Source organism: Acinonyx jubatus, chromosome A3, assembly GCF_027475565.1.
Source record: "Acinonyx jubatus isolate Ajub_Pintada_27869175 chromosome A3, VMU_Ajub_asm_v1.0, whole genome shotgun sequence".
Lineage (NCBI taxonomy): Eukaryota > Metazoa > Chordata > Mammalia > Carnivora > Felidae > Acinonyx > Acinonyx jubatus.
In genome coordinates, this window is record NC_069388.1 from 85,668,870 (window position 1) to 85,685,893 (window position 17,024).

A 17,024-nucleotide genomic window follows, 5' to 3' on the forward strand; every position below is an offset into this window, starting at 1 on the left:
CAGTTCCTGATGTGTGTGTTTTACGTGACTCCAGTGATGTTGGAAACCGTTCAGTAATTTAAGTATTTCCCTACGTTGTTCGCTTCACAAATTTGAATTTTTACACATTGGATTTTCCTTAAGAGAGCATGAAGTTTAAATAAGTAAATAAATAAAAATTAAAATTAAAAAAAAAGAGAGCATGAAGTCGACTCCACTAAGTTAGCACAGTCTACTAAGATGTGTACGTGACTCTGAGAAGCATTCCTTTTAATATAATTCAAATTTTGACAGCACAGAAATGAATAAACAAGTAGAAATTCCCCTGTATCTACGTCTCTTCTTTCTCTACCTCCAGATAAATGCTCTTTCTAGAACAGCGATTCTTAAATTTTAGTGAGCACCATCACCTGGAAGGCTTGTGAAGCAGACTGCTGGGCCTTAGCTGTAGAGGTTCTGATTCAGCTGGTCTGGGGCAGGGCCTGAGAATGTGTGTTCCTCGTAAACTTCCTAATGATGCTGATGCTGCTGGTACAGGGACCTCGCTTTAAGAATCACTGTTTGATAGTGTTATTATTTTTCCTCTGTATCTCACTATAGCTCTGCATGTTTACAGACACAGATTTTTAAAAATGGACCCATGCTTTACTTAGAATTTTGAAATGTGTTTGTTTTCATTTAACAAAATATCCCAGACATCATTCCAAGTCTGTAGGTTAGGATCTACATCATTCTTTTTAATGGCTGCATAGAATTCGATTGTATGTCTGTACCATTATTTATTTAACTAGTCTCTATTACTGAATGTTCAGATTGTTTCCATTTTTCCCCTACTATAAACAACACTACAGATCTTTTCATATATATTTACACTTTTGTGCTAACAATTATGAAGGATAAATTCACAAAAGTGGAATAGATGGTTGACAGAGATTACATGTCTTCAGATGATATACAGCTGTCAGGTTATTCCCTCCTCCCATAAAGTTTGTTCCACATTATATTCCTACCAATAGAATTTGAAGAATCTTTCATCAACATCAAATGTTAAGAATAATTTTTATCTTTGCTTATTGATAGGTGAAAAATGCTAGACTGTCTGTATTAATTTGCATGTCTGTACGAGTAAAGTTAGGCATATGTTATCGGCCAGTTGTATTTCTTTTTCTGTAGCATACCTACTTATATCCTTTGCCTGTTTTTTAGAGAAAAGGAATTCAGAATGGCAGAAAAAATGTATGGCAATTTCTTCACTCTGCTGGGCATAGCTTGGGCTCCTGACACCTTGCAGAAACATTTGGAGGTGCCACAGAAGAGAAACAGGAAACAACTCAACACCAAAAAACCCCTCAAATAATCTGACGGAAAAATATAGAGGACCCGAATAGACATTTTGCCAAAGAAGACATACAGATGGCAAATGGACACATGAAAAGATGCTCAAATTAACTCATCATTAGGGAAATGCACATCAAAACCACGGTGAGATATCATCTTACACCTGTCAGAACAAAATAGCTAGAATCAAAAAGATAAGAAATAAGCACTGGCGAGGCTGTGGAGAAGAAAGAACTCTTCTTCATTGCTGGTGGGAATGCAAATAGGTATAGTCACTGTGGCAAACAGTATGGAGGTTCCTCAAAAAATTAAAAATAGAAATACTATATGATCCAGTAATTATACTACTGGATATTTACTTAAAGAAGACAAAAATACTAATTCTAAAAGATACATGCACCCCTAGGTATGGAAGCAACCCACATACATATGTAGATGAATGGATAAAGAAGACGTGGTACACACACACACACACACACACACACACACACACACACACACACAGAGTCTGGAAAAGCAAAATGAGTAAAGCTTGTTTACGCTAGAGAACAGAAGCCTGAAAGGGGCAGTGGAAAGGAGAAAAGCCTTAACTTTCTGAGTGGTGAGTCTTTCAAGAAGGGTGGCTGATGAGTACTTTCTTCCAGAGCGTAGACCAACTTGAATTGCCATAGGTGGGCTTTATTCAGTTTAAGGAAGTTCTTTCTCATTATAAGTACCCGTTCTAGCCTACATTTCTATTCTTCGAGACATTTCAACTCAATTGGAGACAACTTTGTTGCTGTTCTCCTATACCTCAAATCATGGAGCATGATCTTCCAGGTACCTCTGTGTTCCTTTTTTTTTTTTTTTTTTAAAGCTAGAAAAATTTAAAACACAGTGGTCAGGTCAATCTGGTTTCATCCAATTAAAAGCTCGGGGGCTCTTTCTACTGTAGTGTTAGGAAGTCCTCTTCAGCAGCATGTGGCCTCAGTACTTTTTAGGGCTCATTATGGAGCTATGTCCTCTGCCTGGATGTTGACTCTGGCACCAGAGTTAATATGACAGCAGCCCAGCCCAGCAGCTGAGAGGTCCCCTCTCTCCACAGGACCTGAGCAAGTAAGTGTTCTGCATTCAGTGAGTTTCCACTGATGGCATATAACCCGAATATCGACCCTCCTTCTATGTGTCCTCTCCCTGCTTCATTGCAACAGTCTTGACTCCGATCTCATAACTGGGCTCTTTATCCTGTTTCTCAGAAAGCATCCTCTTGTACCCAAAGCATGAGTGAACAATGCAGTAAGAGAAAGGTACTGTTAAGGCCCCAGGAGCCTTTGACTTCCCTCTCCTATGAACAGAATTAGAGTCCAAGGTAGGGGCACTTGGGTGGCTCAGTCGGTTGAGCCTCTGACTTCCACTCAGGTCATGATCTCACGGTTCATGAGTTCGAGCCCCACGTCGGGGTCTGTGCTGATAGCTCAGAGCCTGGAGCCTGCTTCAGATTCTATGTCTCTCTCTCTCTCTGCCCCTCCCCATTGCTCTGTGTCTCTCCCTCAAAAAATAAAAAACAAACAAACAAAAAAGAATTAGAGTCCAAGGTAGAAAGCCAAGGCTTTGTCAACTCCTTCCAACTCCTCACCCTCATTTTCCCCTCGTGACTAGATCTTACCAAATCTCTAAGATCTCTGATCCACTTTTCCATCTTTATTATCCCTGGTTTAGTCTACATCCTTCTTCCTTTCCTGAATGAATGCATTGGTCTCCTGGCTTTCTTCAGTCACATCCCCTTCCCATCAATTTAATTATATATTCATTCATTCATTCATTCATTCATTCATTCATTCATTCGTTCGATATTCCATGAGAATTGACTTGTCTCTGTGCCAAACACATTCAATAAATGCCACAAGGCTGTGAGTTATTAATTACAAAGAAGACATCCAGGCAATCCGCCCTCTTGGTTCAAAGGAGTTGGGGGACTTTCCGGGGTGGGGGTCCCAGAGGCAGATGAACTTGAGCTGGGTCTTGAAGTGTGTGTAGGTAATGTGGAAAATTCCATGAGTCATCCACCTACCAGTTACTCCCCATTCTTTCTTGCTGCACTGGTGTTATTTGTTCACCTTTATGCTCAGGGAGGCTGCTTCTGACTTCATTTAGGTTACTTTTAGTTGGATCTTCAGTTACTAGGAACTCAAAGTGTTATGGAGGTGGGATGTAGCCAAGTGCAGGTGGCATGGCTATTTCCTGGCTTGTAGTAATGGGGTCACAGTAGGTGTCATTTGTTTCTCTGATTTCCCCAAGGTCAAGCCTGTAGACTCCAGGGTGTATTGTTGAATACTGAAGTGGCCTGTCCTGAGGGAGAAGACGAAGCTCAGGAGCTGGCACAGGGGTCAGGAAGCCTCCCTTTCATTTTCATCTTAGGTAAGAGAGTGTCCAGCACATCCAGAAATCATGAGCACCCAAGCTGGGAGGGCATCTTGGCCATTATTTAGGTTAGAGGTCAGGCAGGTGATGTAAATGAATGAAACCAACCTGTGTTTGCATATGAAACGTGTAGGATAGTCTTTATTTCATGAAGAAAGTTGCTCTCTATAATTTTTCCTGATGCAGACGGACCTCTTGGTTGACCATTCATTTTCTTATGGGAATGGAAAAAGAAAAAAAGAAACAGTTCTCTAGTGAAAAATAAACCACCTAATACAGCCTCCAGGCTGTGGGGACAATAGGCTGTACTAGGAATGTTGTGACCTGGAAAGGGGATGACTATAGGTGGCACCAAGTGGTTGTTGCCAAATGGGAATCTTGGAGCAGGATGATAGGTCTTCTGACTTCTCAAGAGAAGCCTGAAATATGATTTTTAAAAATATATGTATGTATATATATTTTAATGTTTATTAATTTTTGAGAGAGAGAGCGAGTGAGCAAGCCCGAGTAGGGGAGGGGCAGAGAGGAAGGGAGACACAGAATCTGAAGCAGACTCCAGGCTCTGAGCTCTCAGCACTGACTTTGACCTCAGGGCTTGAACGCATGAACCACGAGATCATAACCTGGGCTGAAGTCGAATGCTTAACTGCTTAACTGACTGAGCCACCCATGTGTCCTGAAAAAATTTTTTAATGTTTATTTATTTTTTGAAGGAGAGAGAGACATATCATGAGTAGGGGAGGGGCAGAGAGAGAGCTGGAGACACAAAATCTGAAGCAGGCTCCAGGTTCTGAGCTGTTAGCACAGAGCCTGATACGGGGCTTGAACTCACAAATTGTGAGATCATGACCTGAATCGAAGTCAGATGCTTAACCGATTGAGCCACCCAGGTGCCCCTGGTTAAAAATATTTTAAAAATATATCCCTTAATACAAATCAAAACCACACTGAGATATCACCTCATGCTGGTCAGAGTGGCTAAAATGAACAAATCAGGACACTATAGATGCTGGAGAGGATGTGGAGAAACGGGAACCCTCTTGCACTGTTGGTGGGAATGCAAATTGGTGCAACCACTCTGGAAAACAGTGTGGAGGTTCCTCAGAAAATTAAAAATAGATCTACCCTATGACCCAGCAATAGCACTGATAGGAATTTACCCAAGGGATACAGGAGTGCTGGTGCATAGGGGCACTTGTACCCCAGTGTTTATAGCAGCACTTTTAACAATAGCCAAATTATGGAAAGAGCCTAAATGTCCATCAACTGACGAATGGATAAAGAAGTTGTGGTTTATATATACAATGGAATACTACTTGGCAATGAGAAAGAATGAAATCTGGCCTTTTGTAGTGACGTGGATGGAACTGGAGAGTGTTATGCTAAGTGAAATAAGCCATACAGAGAAAGACAGACAGATACCATATGTTTTCACTCTTATGTGGATCCTGAGAAACTCAACAGAAGACCAGGAGGAAGGAGAAGCGGGGGGGGGGGGGGGGGGCGGGATTTACAGAGAGGGAAGGAGGCAAACCATAAGAGACTCTTAAAAACTGAGAACAAACTGAGGGTTGATGGGGGGTGGGAGGGAGGGGAGGGTGGGTGACGGGCATCGAGGAGGGCACCTGTTGGGATGAGCACTGGGTGTTGTATGGAAACCAATTTGACAATAAATTTCATATTAAAAAATAAAAAATAAAAACCTGGGCTAAAGATGTTTAAAAAATATATATCCCTTTGCTTCCTGAGTGTGTGCATTATAGGGATACACATCTAGAAGCAAAGTCTAGAGCTAGAGGCATTTGGGGTTAGGAGTGCAGAGCAGGGAGTGGAGATGCAGGGAGATGGAACCAGGAGCATGGGCTTCTGAAGGACAGAAGCTGAATCCTGGTCTAAGTGCGAAACAGGAAAATGAGATAAAAAAGCACACCAGAGAAAATGTAGAGACGCACAAAGAAGAAAATGAAAATCACAGTCCTGCTATGCAGAAATTAGGAAAGTGAAATTAAGAAAACAATCCCATTTACGATTTCACCAAAACCAATAAAATACCTAGGAATGAACTGCAGAAAAATCACTAATTTTTAATATTTTTCCTTACAGTCTTTTCTTTTTCTCCTACAGCCTTCTTTCCTGATGCGAGATTAGGATAATTTCCCCCCTTAGCATTACAATCTCTCTGCAAACTTATTTTTGAATGGCGGTATCTCAGTCTGGTGCCAGGGTAATGGCTCACAGAACCTTACATATTCAAATTCTGTCAGAATAAAACTCCTTTCTGAGTTCCGGCTGGTTGTTCTGTTCACTCACTGAAATGTCACCTGTCATGCTACAGTGGTAGGATGCCTGCATCCCATGCTGGGGCAGGGGTTGGAATGTAGGAAAGGATAAAAACTGGCAGAGAGAGCAATCTCGGGGGGAGAGGAGCAAGGCTAAGTCAGTCACTGCAGATCTTTAAGTGAAACTCAAGTCAAAATTAAATCATGCCCCGAGTGTGAATCCTTTCAGGAAAGTTTAATTAAACAAACTGCGTGGGTGCAAACCACACATGCTCCTGGGCTCCTTAGGGGCTCTAGGAGTTGGTAGGAAGCTTCTACATTTGCCTCCTGCTAATGTTACTCTCTGATGGCAGAGCTAGGAGTGGAAGAAAGGCTACAGGCACATCCATGTCCAGTCCTGGAAGGACGACTTCAAGTGCTGGCTGGGTAGCAATTTCTAACAGTCAGCCTTGCAAGGCCCCCCAGCTGTCTCCTCTCGGGCAGGTGCCCCTGGGGCGGGCTGGAGGGGGTGAGTGAGGAGGGCCTTCCAGAGTCCCTCAGGAATGAGGTTGTCACATGGCCTCTGAGTCTCATCTTTGTGTCTGTCACCTCTCACTGCCCTCTGGTTTAGGGGTGGGGGGCCCTGGCAGACACACTATACCTGCTTTGTGACTACGTGCATCTCCCTGAGGGTGTGTTCCCTGTGCCTTGTGCAATGGCTGCTGAGTGGCAGGGCACAGGTCTGAGTACATTTCCCAGGCAGCTGGCATGATGAAACCTGGCTGGCCCAGCTCCCCTGTGAACACTTGGCTCCCCTCATCTCCACTGTGTTCCCTGAACAGACACTTGACATGGTAGTGGGAACTGGTTTCAAAGAGCATTCACAACACCCTGTGTTGAGTGAGATTCTGCTTTGTGTGTATGTAACACGATTCCCAGGGATCAATGAAGGTGAAACCAACAAAACAAACAGATGTGTAATGCAGATTGTTTGTATTGCTAATAATAATTAATACAATAGCTGTTTACTGAGCATTTGCTATGTGCCAGTCCTTGGGCTAAGAGCTTTTATGCATTAGCTTATATATATATATATATATATATATATATATATATATATATATATATAAATTTTTTTTTAACATTTATTTATTTTTGAGACAGGGACAGAGCATGAGCAGGGGAGGGGCAGAGAGAGAGGAGACACAGAATCTGAAGCAGGCTGCAGGCTCTGAGCAAGCTGTCAGCATAGAGCCTGATGTGGGCTCGAACCCACAAACTGTGGGATCATGATCTGAGCCAAAGTTGGATGCTCAACCGACTGAGCCACCCAGGTGCCCCTGCATTAGCTTATATATTTAAGCCTCACAAAACCTATTTGAGTTAGGTACAATTAATACCCTCTCCCTCTGTTGTTTGGACACCAAGTCATATTTGCTTTGAATTTGAAATGAATAGCTTTCTGAGCTCTGGAAGTATTCTAATTCACTAAAGGAGAAAAGGAAGACTTTCCCAAGCAAGATAGGAAGCCCAGTATTGGCAGATTTGAGGATTTGCAGAAGTCATACTGTGGCCCATTTAACACACACAAAAAACCAGCCAAAAATTTTTTTGCATGTAATTGACTTAGATGATGCCATTTTTTTCTGAGAACAAAATTTGGAAGACAGCTTGTACTTGGCTGGAAGCTTTGTCCAAAATGTACACAGATAATCAATGGCAATGTGGCTGTTGATTCTCAGAACAGCAGAAAGAAAACCTGATTCAGAAGGGAATAACTGCTAAAGCTTTGAGGTCATTACAGTTTGCAAACCCAGGAAAGCAAACTGAATTTGCTCCAGAAACTGGAGAACGAGAAAAAAAGAAGGTTCACAAAAAAGGCAACCACTGGTTCTGACAGGTAAGTGATACCAGTAAAGAATCAGGTCTGTGATAGCCTGGGTCTCCTGGCTCTCAGGGCAATGGACTCTCTGACTGCCTTGATGAAGACTATTTAGGATGTTTCTATACTTGTCCTGTCTGTGGTTCCACCAAATGTGAAGCTGAATGCCACTGGGACCACAAGTAACTGAATGAGCAAGTTGAAATAGGAGGAGAAATCATTCATAATAAACATGCTGGATAATTTGTGGTACCAAATTATGGAATCTTTAAAGGTCCTTTCTGCATTTCTAAAACTCTGTCATTCTAAGATACATTTTATTTTTTACTTTTCCTTATTTTTTTTAAATGTTTTATTTATTTTTGAGGAGCAGAGAGAGAGGGAGACACAGAATCCGAAGCAGGCTCCAGGCTCTGAGCTGTCAGCACAGAGCCCCTGGTGGAGTTTGAACTCACGAACCATGAGATCATGACCTGAGCTGAAGTTGGATGTTGACCAACTGAGCCACCCAGGCACCCCCAAGATACATTTGAAAGTTGATTGCTAAATGATGGAAATTTGAAAACCATCTCAACATGCACTCAGTGTGTGCTAATTTTGCATTTAGGGTGCTTTAAGATTCATTATTTGGATGTATATTTAATCGTGCCATTACTCAGCAGTCGGCTTCAAGCCTGTCTGGGTCAATGTCAAGTAGGTAAAGGCAGTCCTCGATTAGCACAATTCAAATTTCAGCTACCAACGTATATACTGTGAGTAGTCACGTGAACTACAAACATCCCTGCTAGCTATTAGGTCTGCAAGTCATTATGTAAGAGATGTGCTTCATGACCTGTGACCAGTCACAATACTTCTCTCAAACTTTGCTAGTGATTGGTTACTGCATATTTGTCATTCAGTTCACTCAAAGACAGCAAAGCATTCGTTGTGTTGTATCCTTGGCACCCATGTGACATTTTGCAAAAGTGGATCATCAAAAGAACTGGCCAACGAAGGTGAAAGTGCAGTGAAGAAATGAAAAGTGATAATGTGAGACATGAGATTCGAACGTAAATGGAGTTGTAGACAAAATCACTGAGTTTCAAAGACAGTAATAGCTAATTTCAGTTTCAAGGGTAAATTTCTTGAACAGTTCTGCCTGTATTTGTTCTTTATGCCTATTTATGAGACCAGACTTTTAGTGAGCATGCAAAATGCTAAAAGAGAAGTAGATCTAATTTAGAGTACTCTGTAATAAAAGCTGAGTTTTGGGAAAATTAAAAAAAAAAAAGACAGGAAACCCAGAACCAATTAGGAAAAAAGCAGACAATGGGGGTGCCTGGGTGGCTAAGTTGGTTGGGCCACTTACTTCAGCTCTGGTCATGATCTCGTGGTTTGTGAGTTTGAACCCCGCTTTGGGGTCTGTGCTGACAGCTTGGAGCCTGGAGCCCGTTTTGGATTCTGTGCCACCCTCTCTCTTTGCCCCTCCCCCACTCACATTCTGTCTCTCTTTCCTTCAAAAATAAATAAACATTAAAAAAAAAAGAAAAAAATCAGACAAAATTGGCTACGTATATAACATTTTTTAAAAGATGGCAAAAGACACCATAAAGTCGAAAGACAACACATATTTTGAGGAAGTATTTATAAGACAAATGACAGGAAAATAGTTAATATCACACAAAAAGATTCTACAAGTTATAAGGAAAAAAACTCAGGCCAATTAAAAATGAATAAAAATTTGAATACTAATTCAGAGAAGAGGAAATCCAAATGACCAATAATCACATGACAAGATACTCAATCTTATTATCAGGAAAATGCAAATTAAAACATCATTGGTCTACTTTTTCATGTATCAGACCAGTAAAAGTGAAACAAGTTTTTATATATGGGGTTGATAAGAATGCAGAAAATAAGCACTCTCTTTATGACAGAAGTGTGATTATATATTTTTTGGAAACTGTCCTGGCAATATCTATTAAATAATTATATTAAAATAAACACTACAGGAGACATTGTTAGTTGCCTACTCAATATCCATAGCTTTTTTCTTCCTTTCCAATAGAATCCTAATTTTGTTTATGTTAGCAAGATGATGAATTGTATGTGATTTAAACCATCATGAGAATACTGTTCTTTTCCAGTTACTCAATTTCCCAGTCTAGCAGTGGTCACATTACCCAGTTCTGGTCAAGAAAATGTAAAGGAAAGACTGCTGACAGATCTCTGGGAAGGCCTTTGCTTTGCTTTGCTTACATAAGGTACAATTGTGGGTGTTACTACCTTTCTCCCTTTACCTTTAATACAAACATGTTTGATACCTGGAGTTGTGGCAGCCATTTTGTAACCACAAGGAGGCAAGTGTGAGGACAAAATGCTAACATGCTAAGGATAGCAGAACAGAAAAATATATGAGAGCTTGAGTTCTTCAACCAATACTCATTACTACTTACCTCCAGGCCTTTGTTATGTGACAAAAACAAATCCTTGTTTGTTTAAGCCTCTGTTAGTCGGTTTCCATTACTGATCATTGAATATAACTCTAATCAGACACATACATTCCTTTTGACTTGGCCATTCTATATGTGACTCCATCCTAGAGAAATGAAAGTACCAGTATGTAGAGATTTATGTAGAACTTATGAATAACATTGTTTTTGGAAGCAAAGAACTGAGAACAAGTGAAATGTCTATTAATAGCTAGATGGCTAAATAAAATGTGGTATATCCATATAATAAATTGCTATATAGCTATTAGAAAAAAATGATTTAAAAGGGTGTTTCCTGGGGCGCCTGGGTGGCTCAGTCGGTTAAGCGGCTGACTTCGGCTCAGGTCATGATCTCGCGGTCAGTGAGTTCAAGCCCTGCGTCGGGCTCTGTGCTGACAGCTCAGAGCCTGGAGCCTGTTTCAGATTTTGTGTCTCCCTCTCTCTGACCCTCCCCTGTTCATGCTCTGTCTCTGTCTCAAAAATAAATAAACGTTAAAAAAAAAAAATTTTAAAAGGGTGTTTACTGAACTTGATGTTAATGATGAATTATGCAAGAACAGCAAATTGAATGGTTAACATTTACAGTACAATCTATTACTTATAAAAAAGATCTTTCTATATGTGTGTAAATGTTTGTATATGTCTACACAATCATAGGAAAAAGGGATTAAAAAACATCGGCAGGAATGAGAGGAGGAACACATTTGAATGAAAACAAGTCTGGTAGAAGAAAATAATCTGCTTTAAAGATTATCAAACTATTCAACTATGAAGAGAAGCATCTAATGTGACACAAATATACATGATATTGGCAATTATGTTTTAAATACGAAGTTGAATAGAAGAAAAAAGTTTTTACACACACAAAACAAATTTTATTATATAATTCCTTAAACATTTTTTTTAGTTTATTTATTTATTTATTTATTTATTTATTTATTTATTTAGAGAGAATGGGGGAGGGGCAGAGAGAGAGGGCAAAAGAGAATCGCAAGCAGGCTCCACGCTCTCAGTACAGAGCCTAATGTGGGACTTGATCCCACGAACCGTGAGATCATGACCTGAGCTGAAACCAAGAGTCGGATGCTCAACTGACTGAGCCACCCAGTTGCCTCTATATAATTTCTTTTTTCAATTGACTATTTTTTTATACTTTTCAAAATATTTTTAAAAATTCCAGTAAACATACAGTATTATATTTGCTTCAGGCGTACAATATAGTGATTCAACAATTCTTTTTTTTTTTTAAGTTTATTTTTGAGAGAGAGAGAGCATGAGTTGGGGAGGGGCAGAGAGAGAGGGACAGAGGATCTGAAGTGGACTCGGCACTGACAGCAGAGAGCCTGATGTGGGGTTTGGACCCATGAACTGCAAGATCATGATCTGAGTGGAAGTTGGATGCTTAACTGACTGAGCCATCCAGGCACCCCTCAACAATTCTATACATTACTCAGTGCTCATCATAAATGTATTCTCTAATCCTCTTCACCTCTTTTTGTGATCCTCCCACCTACCTTCCCTCTGGTAACCATCAGTTTGTTCTCTATAGTTAAGAGTCTGTTGGGGCGCCTGGGTGGCTCAGTCAGTTAAGCCTCCGACTTTGGCTCAGGTCATGATCTCACAGTTGGTGGGTTTGAGCCCCGCGTCGGGCTCTGTGCTGACAGCTCAGAGCCTGGAGCCTGCTTCAGATTCTGTGTCTCCCTCTCTCTCTGCCTCTTTCTCTCTCTCCTAAAAATAAAATAACATAAAAAAAAATTAAAAAAAAAAGAGTCTGTTTTTTGGTTTGTCTTTTTCTTCATTTGTTTTGTTTCTTAAATTTCACACATGAGTGAAATTATTTGGTGTTTGTCTTTCTCTGACTAAGCATTACACTCTATAGGTCCATCCACATTGTTGCAAATGACAAGATTTCATTCTTTCTTATGGCTGAGTATTATTCCATCGTATATATATACCACATCTTCTTTATCCATTCATCTATTGATGAACATTCGGGCTGCTTCCATAGCTTGGCTACTGTAAATAATGCTGCAATAAACACAGGGGCGCATATATCTTTTCAAATTAGTGTTTTTATATTCTTTGGGTAAATACCTAGTGGAACTACTGGATCATATGGTAATTCTACTTTTAATATTTTGAGGAACCTCCATACTGTTTTCCAGAGTGGCTGCACCAGTTTGCATTCCCACCAATATTGCGTGAGGGTTCCTTTTTCTCTACATCCTTGCCAACATTTGTTGTCCTTGTGTTTTTGATTTTATCCATTCTGACAGGTGTGAGGTGATATCTCATCACGGTATTAATTTGCATTTCCCTGTTGATGAATGATGTTGAGCATCTTTCCACGTGTCTGTTGGCCATCTGGATGTCTTCTTTGGAGAAATGTATGTTCTTGTCTTCTGCCCATTTTTAATTTGGGTTTTGTTTTTTGGATGTTAAGTTGTATAAGCTGAATAGAAGAAAAATTTCAAATTATACATTTTTGTTTTCTCATAGTTTCTTATACCCCCCCCCCTTTTTTTTTGTAGAACATGAATTCCAATTTTATTTTCGCCTGTACCAAGAATTCAAAGATAGGTGGTATTTTCCTTTTAATGATATGAAGGCAGAATTTAGTTTTGAATCCTTTACCTGGTACTTTTTACCCGGTTTAAAAATGTGGTATTCCTAAATAGAGATATACTATTTGCACAGTTAAAATAAATAATGAGGATAACTATCCCAGGAACACTTGTAGAATTCTGGTACACCAATGTCTTCTTAGTGTTCAGTGCTAGATTTTAAAAACTCTTCACAGTCCTTTCTTTACACCATCAGTGTTAATTAAGAAAGACAATTGAGTAATTTTAATTCATTTTCATGATTTAATGACAGGGACTCATTTACGGAATTCAATTTTCACCTCCTCAAATTAGAATGCACTTCAGTTCATCACTTTTGTTACTAGAAAACTGATTTTTGTGTAGGAAAATGAGCCAGGTTATTTCTTGTCAAATAAATTTCCCAACACCATTTGTGACAACGTGGATGGGCCTGAAGAGAATTTTTCTAAGTGATCTAAGTCAGACAGAGAAAAAGAAATACTGTATGACAAATACTCACTTCTATATGGAATCTAAACAAGTTGGACTCAGAGCAACGGGAAGAAGTACAATGGTCATTGCAAGGAGCCGGGGGTGGGGTGGGGGAAATGGAGAGATGTTGGTCAAAGGGTACAATCAACCAAGTATAAGAGGAATAAGTTTTAGGGATCCAATGTACAACATGGTGACTATAGTTAACAATACTGTATCATATACCATATACTTGGAAGTTACTGATAGATGAGATCTGCAGTGTTCTCGGTACACACACGAAAATGGTCATTATGTGAGAGGATGGAGGTATTAACTAACTTCACTGTGGTAGTTATTTTGCAATAAACATATGTATCAAATTATCATACTGTCTACCATAAACTTACATAAGCTATATGTCAATTATATCTTAATACAGCCATGGAAGGAAAAAGAGGGAAAAAAATTCCTGTCGCATCCACCTGGGCTGTGACAAAGTTCTTGGTAAACCACTGGTCAGAACGTGTAATACATTTTTGCCTAGAAGGAAAGCTTTTCATGGTAGATAGGGAACCAGGGAGGGTCACAATGACCTTTTGACTTGTGAGGTGTCCGACTGTGGTAGTCAATACCAAGTCCCTTTATCTAATAACCTGGCCCCGCGGGACCCAGTGGTCCCATATGACATTGCTCCTCTGCCTCAGGAGACATACCTGGGTCCATCAATATATCTGATGCTTTTGTTACACAAAATGTTACTGCATTGCCTTCAGTGTCTCTGGTATTAGGTAAACGCTTGGCTATAAAGACAGAGAGGATAGAAGTGCTTGACCTTGTGAAGCTCATGACCTGGGGCACAGGACAACTTGGGGAGGACTTGTCAACAAACATGGCGGCGGTAGGCACAGTAACAGAAGTCTGAATAACGTGAAGGCTCTGTATGGGGGCTCCTGGAAGGTTTCAGAGAGAATGTGAGGCGTAAGCCTTCTGTTCTGGAAGGAACAGAAGCGTGCTAAGAGAGAGGAGCAGAAAAAAGGCATTTTCAGCAAAGAGAACTGCCAAGGCAGAGAGGCATGAAGAGGCCTGGCAGAGCCCGAGACAAGCAAACAGCTTGAGAGTGGAAGCTGCAAACAGCAACTGTGGATGGTGACCTGCAGACAGATTTTGGTGGGGTCACAGAGTGGTTTATAAATTTGGGCCACATTTAGAAATAGAGATATTTTATGAAAAAGTCCAGATTCTCTGCTCCTCTTGAAAAAATGGCAAATCTGGCCACTGTGCTGGATATCCACGAGGAACTGGAGGGGAGGAGTGGCGCCCCCTTCTGAACAGGTCTGGGCCCTCCAGTTCTTCACAAGGTCCACCTTCCTCTCCAGATTCCTAGACTAGGGCATTCACGCTTCCAGTGAGCAGTCCCACTGATTCTGATTACCAGCTTCACTTCTGGAAGCATTTGAATTTTTTGCCTCCAGTTAAACATTCTTGGAAATTGAAGAGCAAGGAGAGGGAAAGATCGCAGAGGTGAATTAGCTGTGGGAAGCCATCAACAGCCTTTGGGCTGAAGGGGTGAGGGGAGGAAGTGGTGTAAATGAAGTGTGGTGAGGGCCCAGTCCTGGGTTGTAATTACGTTGGAGCAGGGAGGCAGTGGGGATGAAAAACCTCAGCTCTCCCCCAGGGCCATGCTGGAAGCCACAGGGTTGGGAGGGCCCTGGGCAGCCTGTCCACAGGGGTACAGGGTGTACAGTGGATATGGGAGAGCAAATCACCAGCACACCTTGGCACTTGGGGATAGAGAGAGCTTGGACAGGCCCTCTCCTGAGAGTCATTTGGACTGTGGTCGCTGTGTGGGCCTCCCCCCCTCCCAAGGATGGTTAAGCTATAGGCTCAAAAGCCAGGAGGTGGGAGCGAAGGGGTTGAGCAGGCCTGAGATGCCCCTCCATCACCAGGAAGCCCTGGGAGGCTGCAGGACCCATAGCAGGGCAAGGGGAGGGCAGAGGCTCAAGTCTGGGCTCATAGACTATTCCAGAAGGGAGCTGTGGGAGGTGAAGGCTTGGAGCACTGGTAGCCCATGGACTCTTGGGCAAGAGGTGGTAATTCGAGCGCTGGAGGTGGACTGGACCCCAGAGGCTTTTCCAGCACAGGCTCTAGTCCAGCAGGGGACCCCCTGTGCCCTGGCGGTCACCCAGCCTCTGCTTGGCCACTTTGGTGTCAGGGAGTATGCTAGCCCAGGAAGAGGTTCTGGCGATGAAAAAGACTCTGTTGAGCAGAAATCAACCTTTTTGCTGCTGGCCCTGTTCTTTGAGGTCACACTGAGCAACCGTCTATGTCCAAGGGCAGTTTCCTCACTCCTCTGGGTCCTTAACCACTGGGAACTTGACCCTCTGATTATGGCCCCATTTGCCACTGACTCTCTGGAAATTTTCCTCATGACACATCCCCTCCCCATGCCTTCTTTTACCTTGAATTGAAGGTCGGTAGAGGATCAGAGAGTGGGGCCTCCCTTGAACTGGATAATATACTAGTGGCATTTAGGGTCACACTAGATTTTCTTGATTACAAGATTCAGATTGAGCAAGTGGGAATTTGTAAACTTTATCTCAACATCTCCCTGAATGAAACATGCAGGAGCTAGATAGGTAGGCAGTGGGGGCTCAGTAACGTGCCAGGGTAGCAAGGCCAGCAAGAAGCAGGCCTGCAACCAACCCAGGTCTCTGCCTCCAGCCTCTCTCCACCACACAGGTCCAGAACCCCTGCGCTCTGGTTTGCTGGGGTTCAGGGTTTCCATTTACAAAGGCAGGAGAGTCATTCAGCTTTCTGCTGTATGACAGGACAGGGTTTAAAGGATACCAGCCCCTCCCGGCACAGCCCTTGGGGGATGTCACATTTCCAGACCTATGGAATCCCTTTCTGGAACATGTGGGGCAGCCTAGCCCCAGGTAGTGGAGAGGTTCCTTTGTCCCACTCTCAACTGTACTCCTCTGAACTCCTTGGAGGGGCTCCTGGGCGGGACCTGGACTTGCCCTGGAGACTTCATGACACGGGGCATCCTCTTGTCCCAGGGGACCTGTGCAGCTGCACACCAGGGCCTGAAGCTTCCATTAGAGGAAATGTCCTGAGGACACTTTGCTTTTTCTTTCTCTCTCCTGTTTCCCTTTCAGCTTAAACGTCACGTTTTTTATTCCCAGTTGCAAAATTTGTCTCCTGAAAAACCATCACCCACTTGTGCATGACCTCAAGCTAGTCACATGGTATTCCTTATAGGCTCCTGTTCCCAAAGGAGTTTTCTCACTTCTCTACCTGAAAGGAGGTCCAAGCCTCCATGCTTCCCCAGGTATACCATCTGCCGGATGGAAGGGGTACTTAAGCATGGACTGGGGGGGATCGCCCTGAGTGGGTACCAGGCACCCTCAGCTCCAGACACCAAACCTCTCCTGTGCCATCTGCTCCCTGGGGTGTGGTGTGTTTAGAGAGCAGTAGGGATTGGGTCAGAATCTCCAGAAGAGATTTTAAACAGATGCCCAAGTTCCGTCCCCCCAGATTCTACAATTTGATTGATCTGGGTGGGAGACACTAACTAGCCTGGTGGAAAAGACACTGCTAGACCCAGGTTGTGTGACCACAAACACATCCTCTCTAT

General features: G+C 42.2%; 1 protein-coding gene and 1 pseudogene across 4 annotated transcripts in view; one reads left to right on the top strand and one right to left on the bottom strand.

Moving 5' to 3' along the window:
• The first annotated feature begins 6,690 nt into the window (after positions 1-6,690).
• LOC106967764 (ARL14 effector protein-like) lies at positions 6,691-8,100 on the top strand (annotated as a pseudogene).
• Positions 8,101-12,099: 3,999 nt separating this feature from the next.
• The window catches only part of TGFA (transforming growth factor alpha), a 115,519-nt gene continuing 110,594 nt past the window's right edge, over positions 12,100-17,024 (bottom strand). For all 4 annotated transcript variants that reach the window (XM_027072261.2, XM_027072260.2, XM_053200728.1 and 1 more), the window contains exon 6: positions 12,100-12,780. In XM_027072261.2, coding sequence (XP_026928062.1) covers positions 12,767-12,780 — 14 coding nt within the window. In that variant the 3' untranslated portion in view covers positions 12,100-12,766. The remainder of the gene's footprint in view (positions 12,781-17,024) is intronic.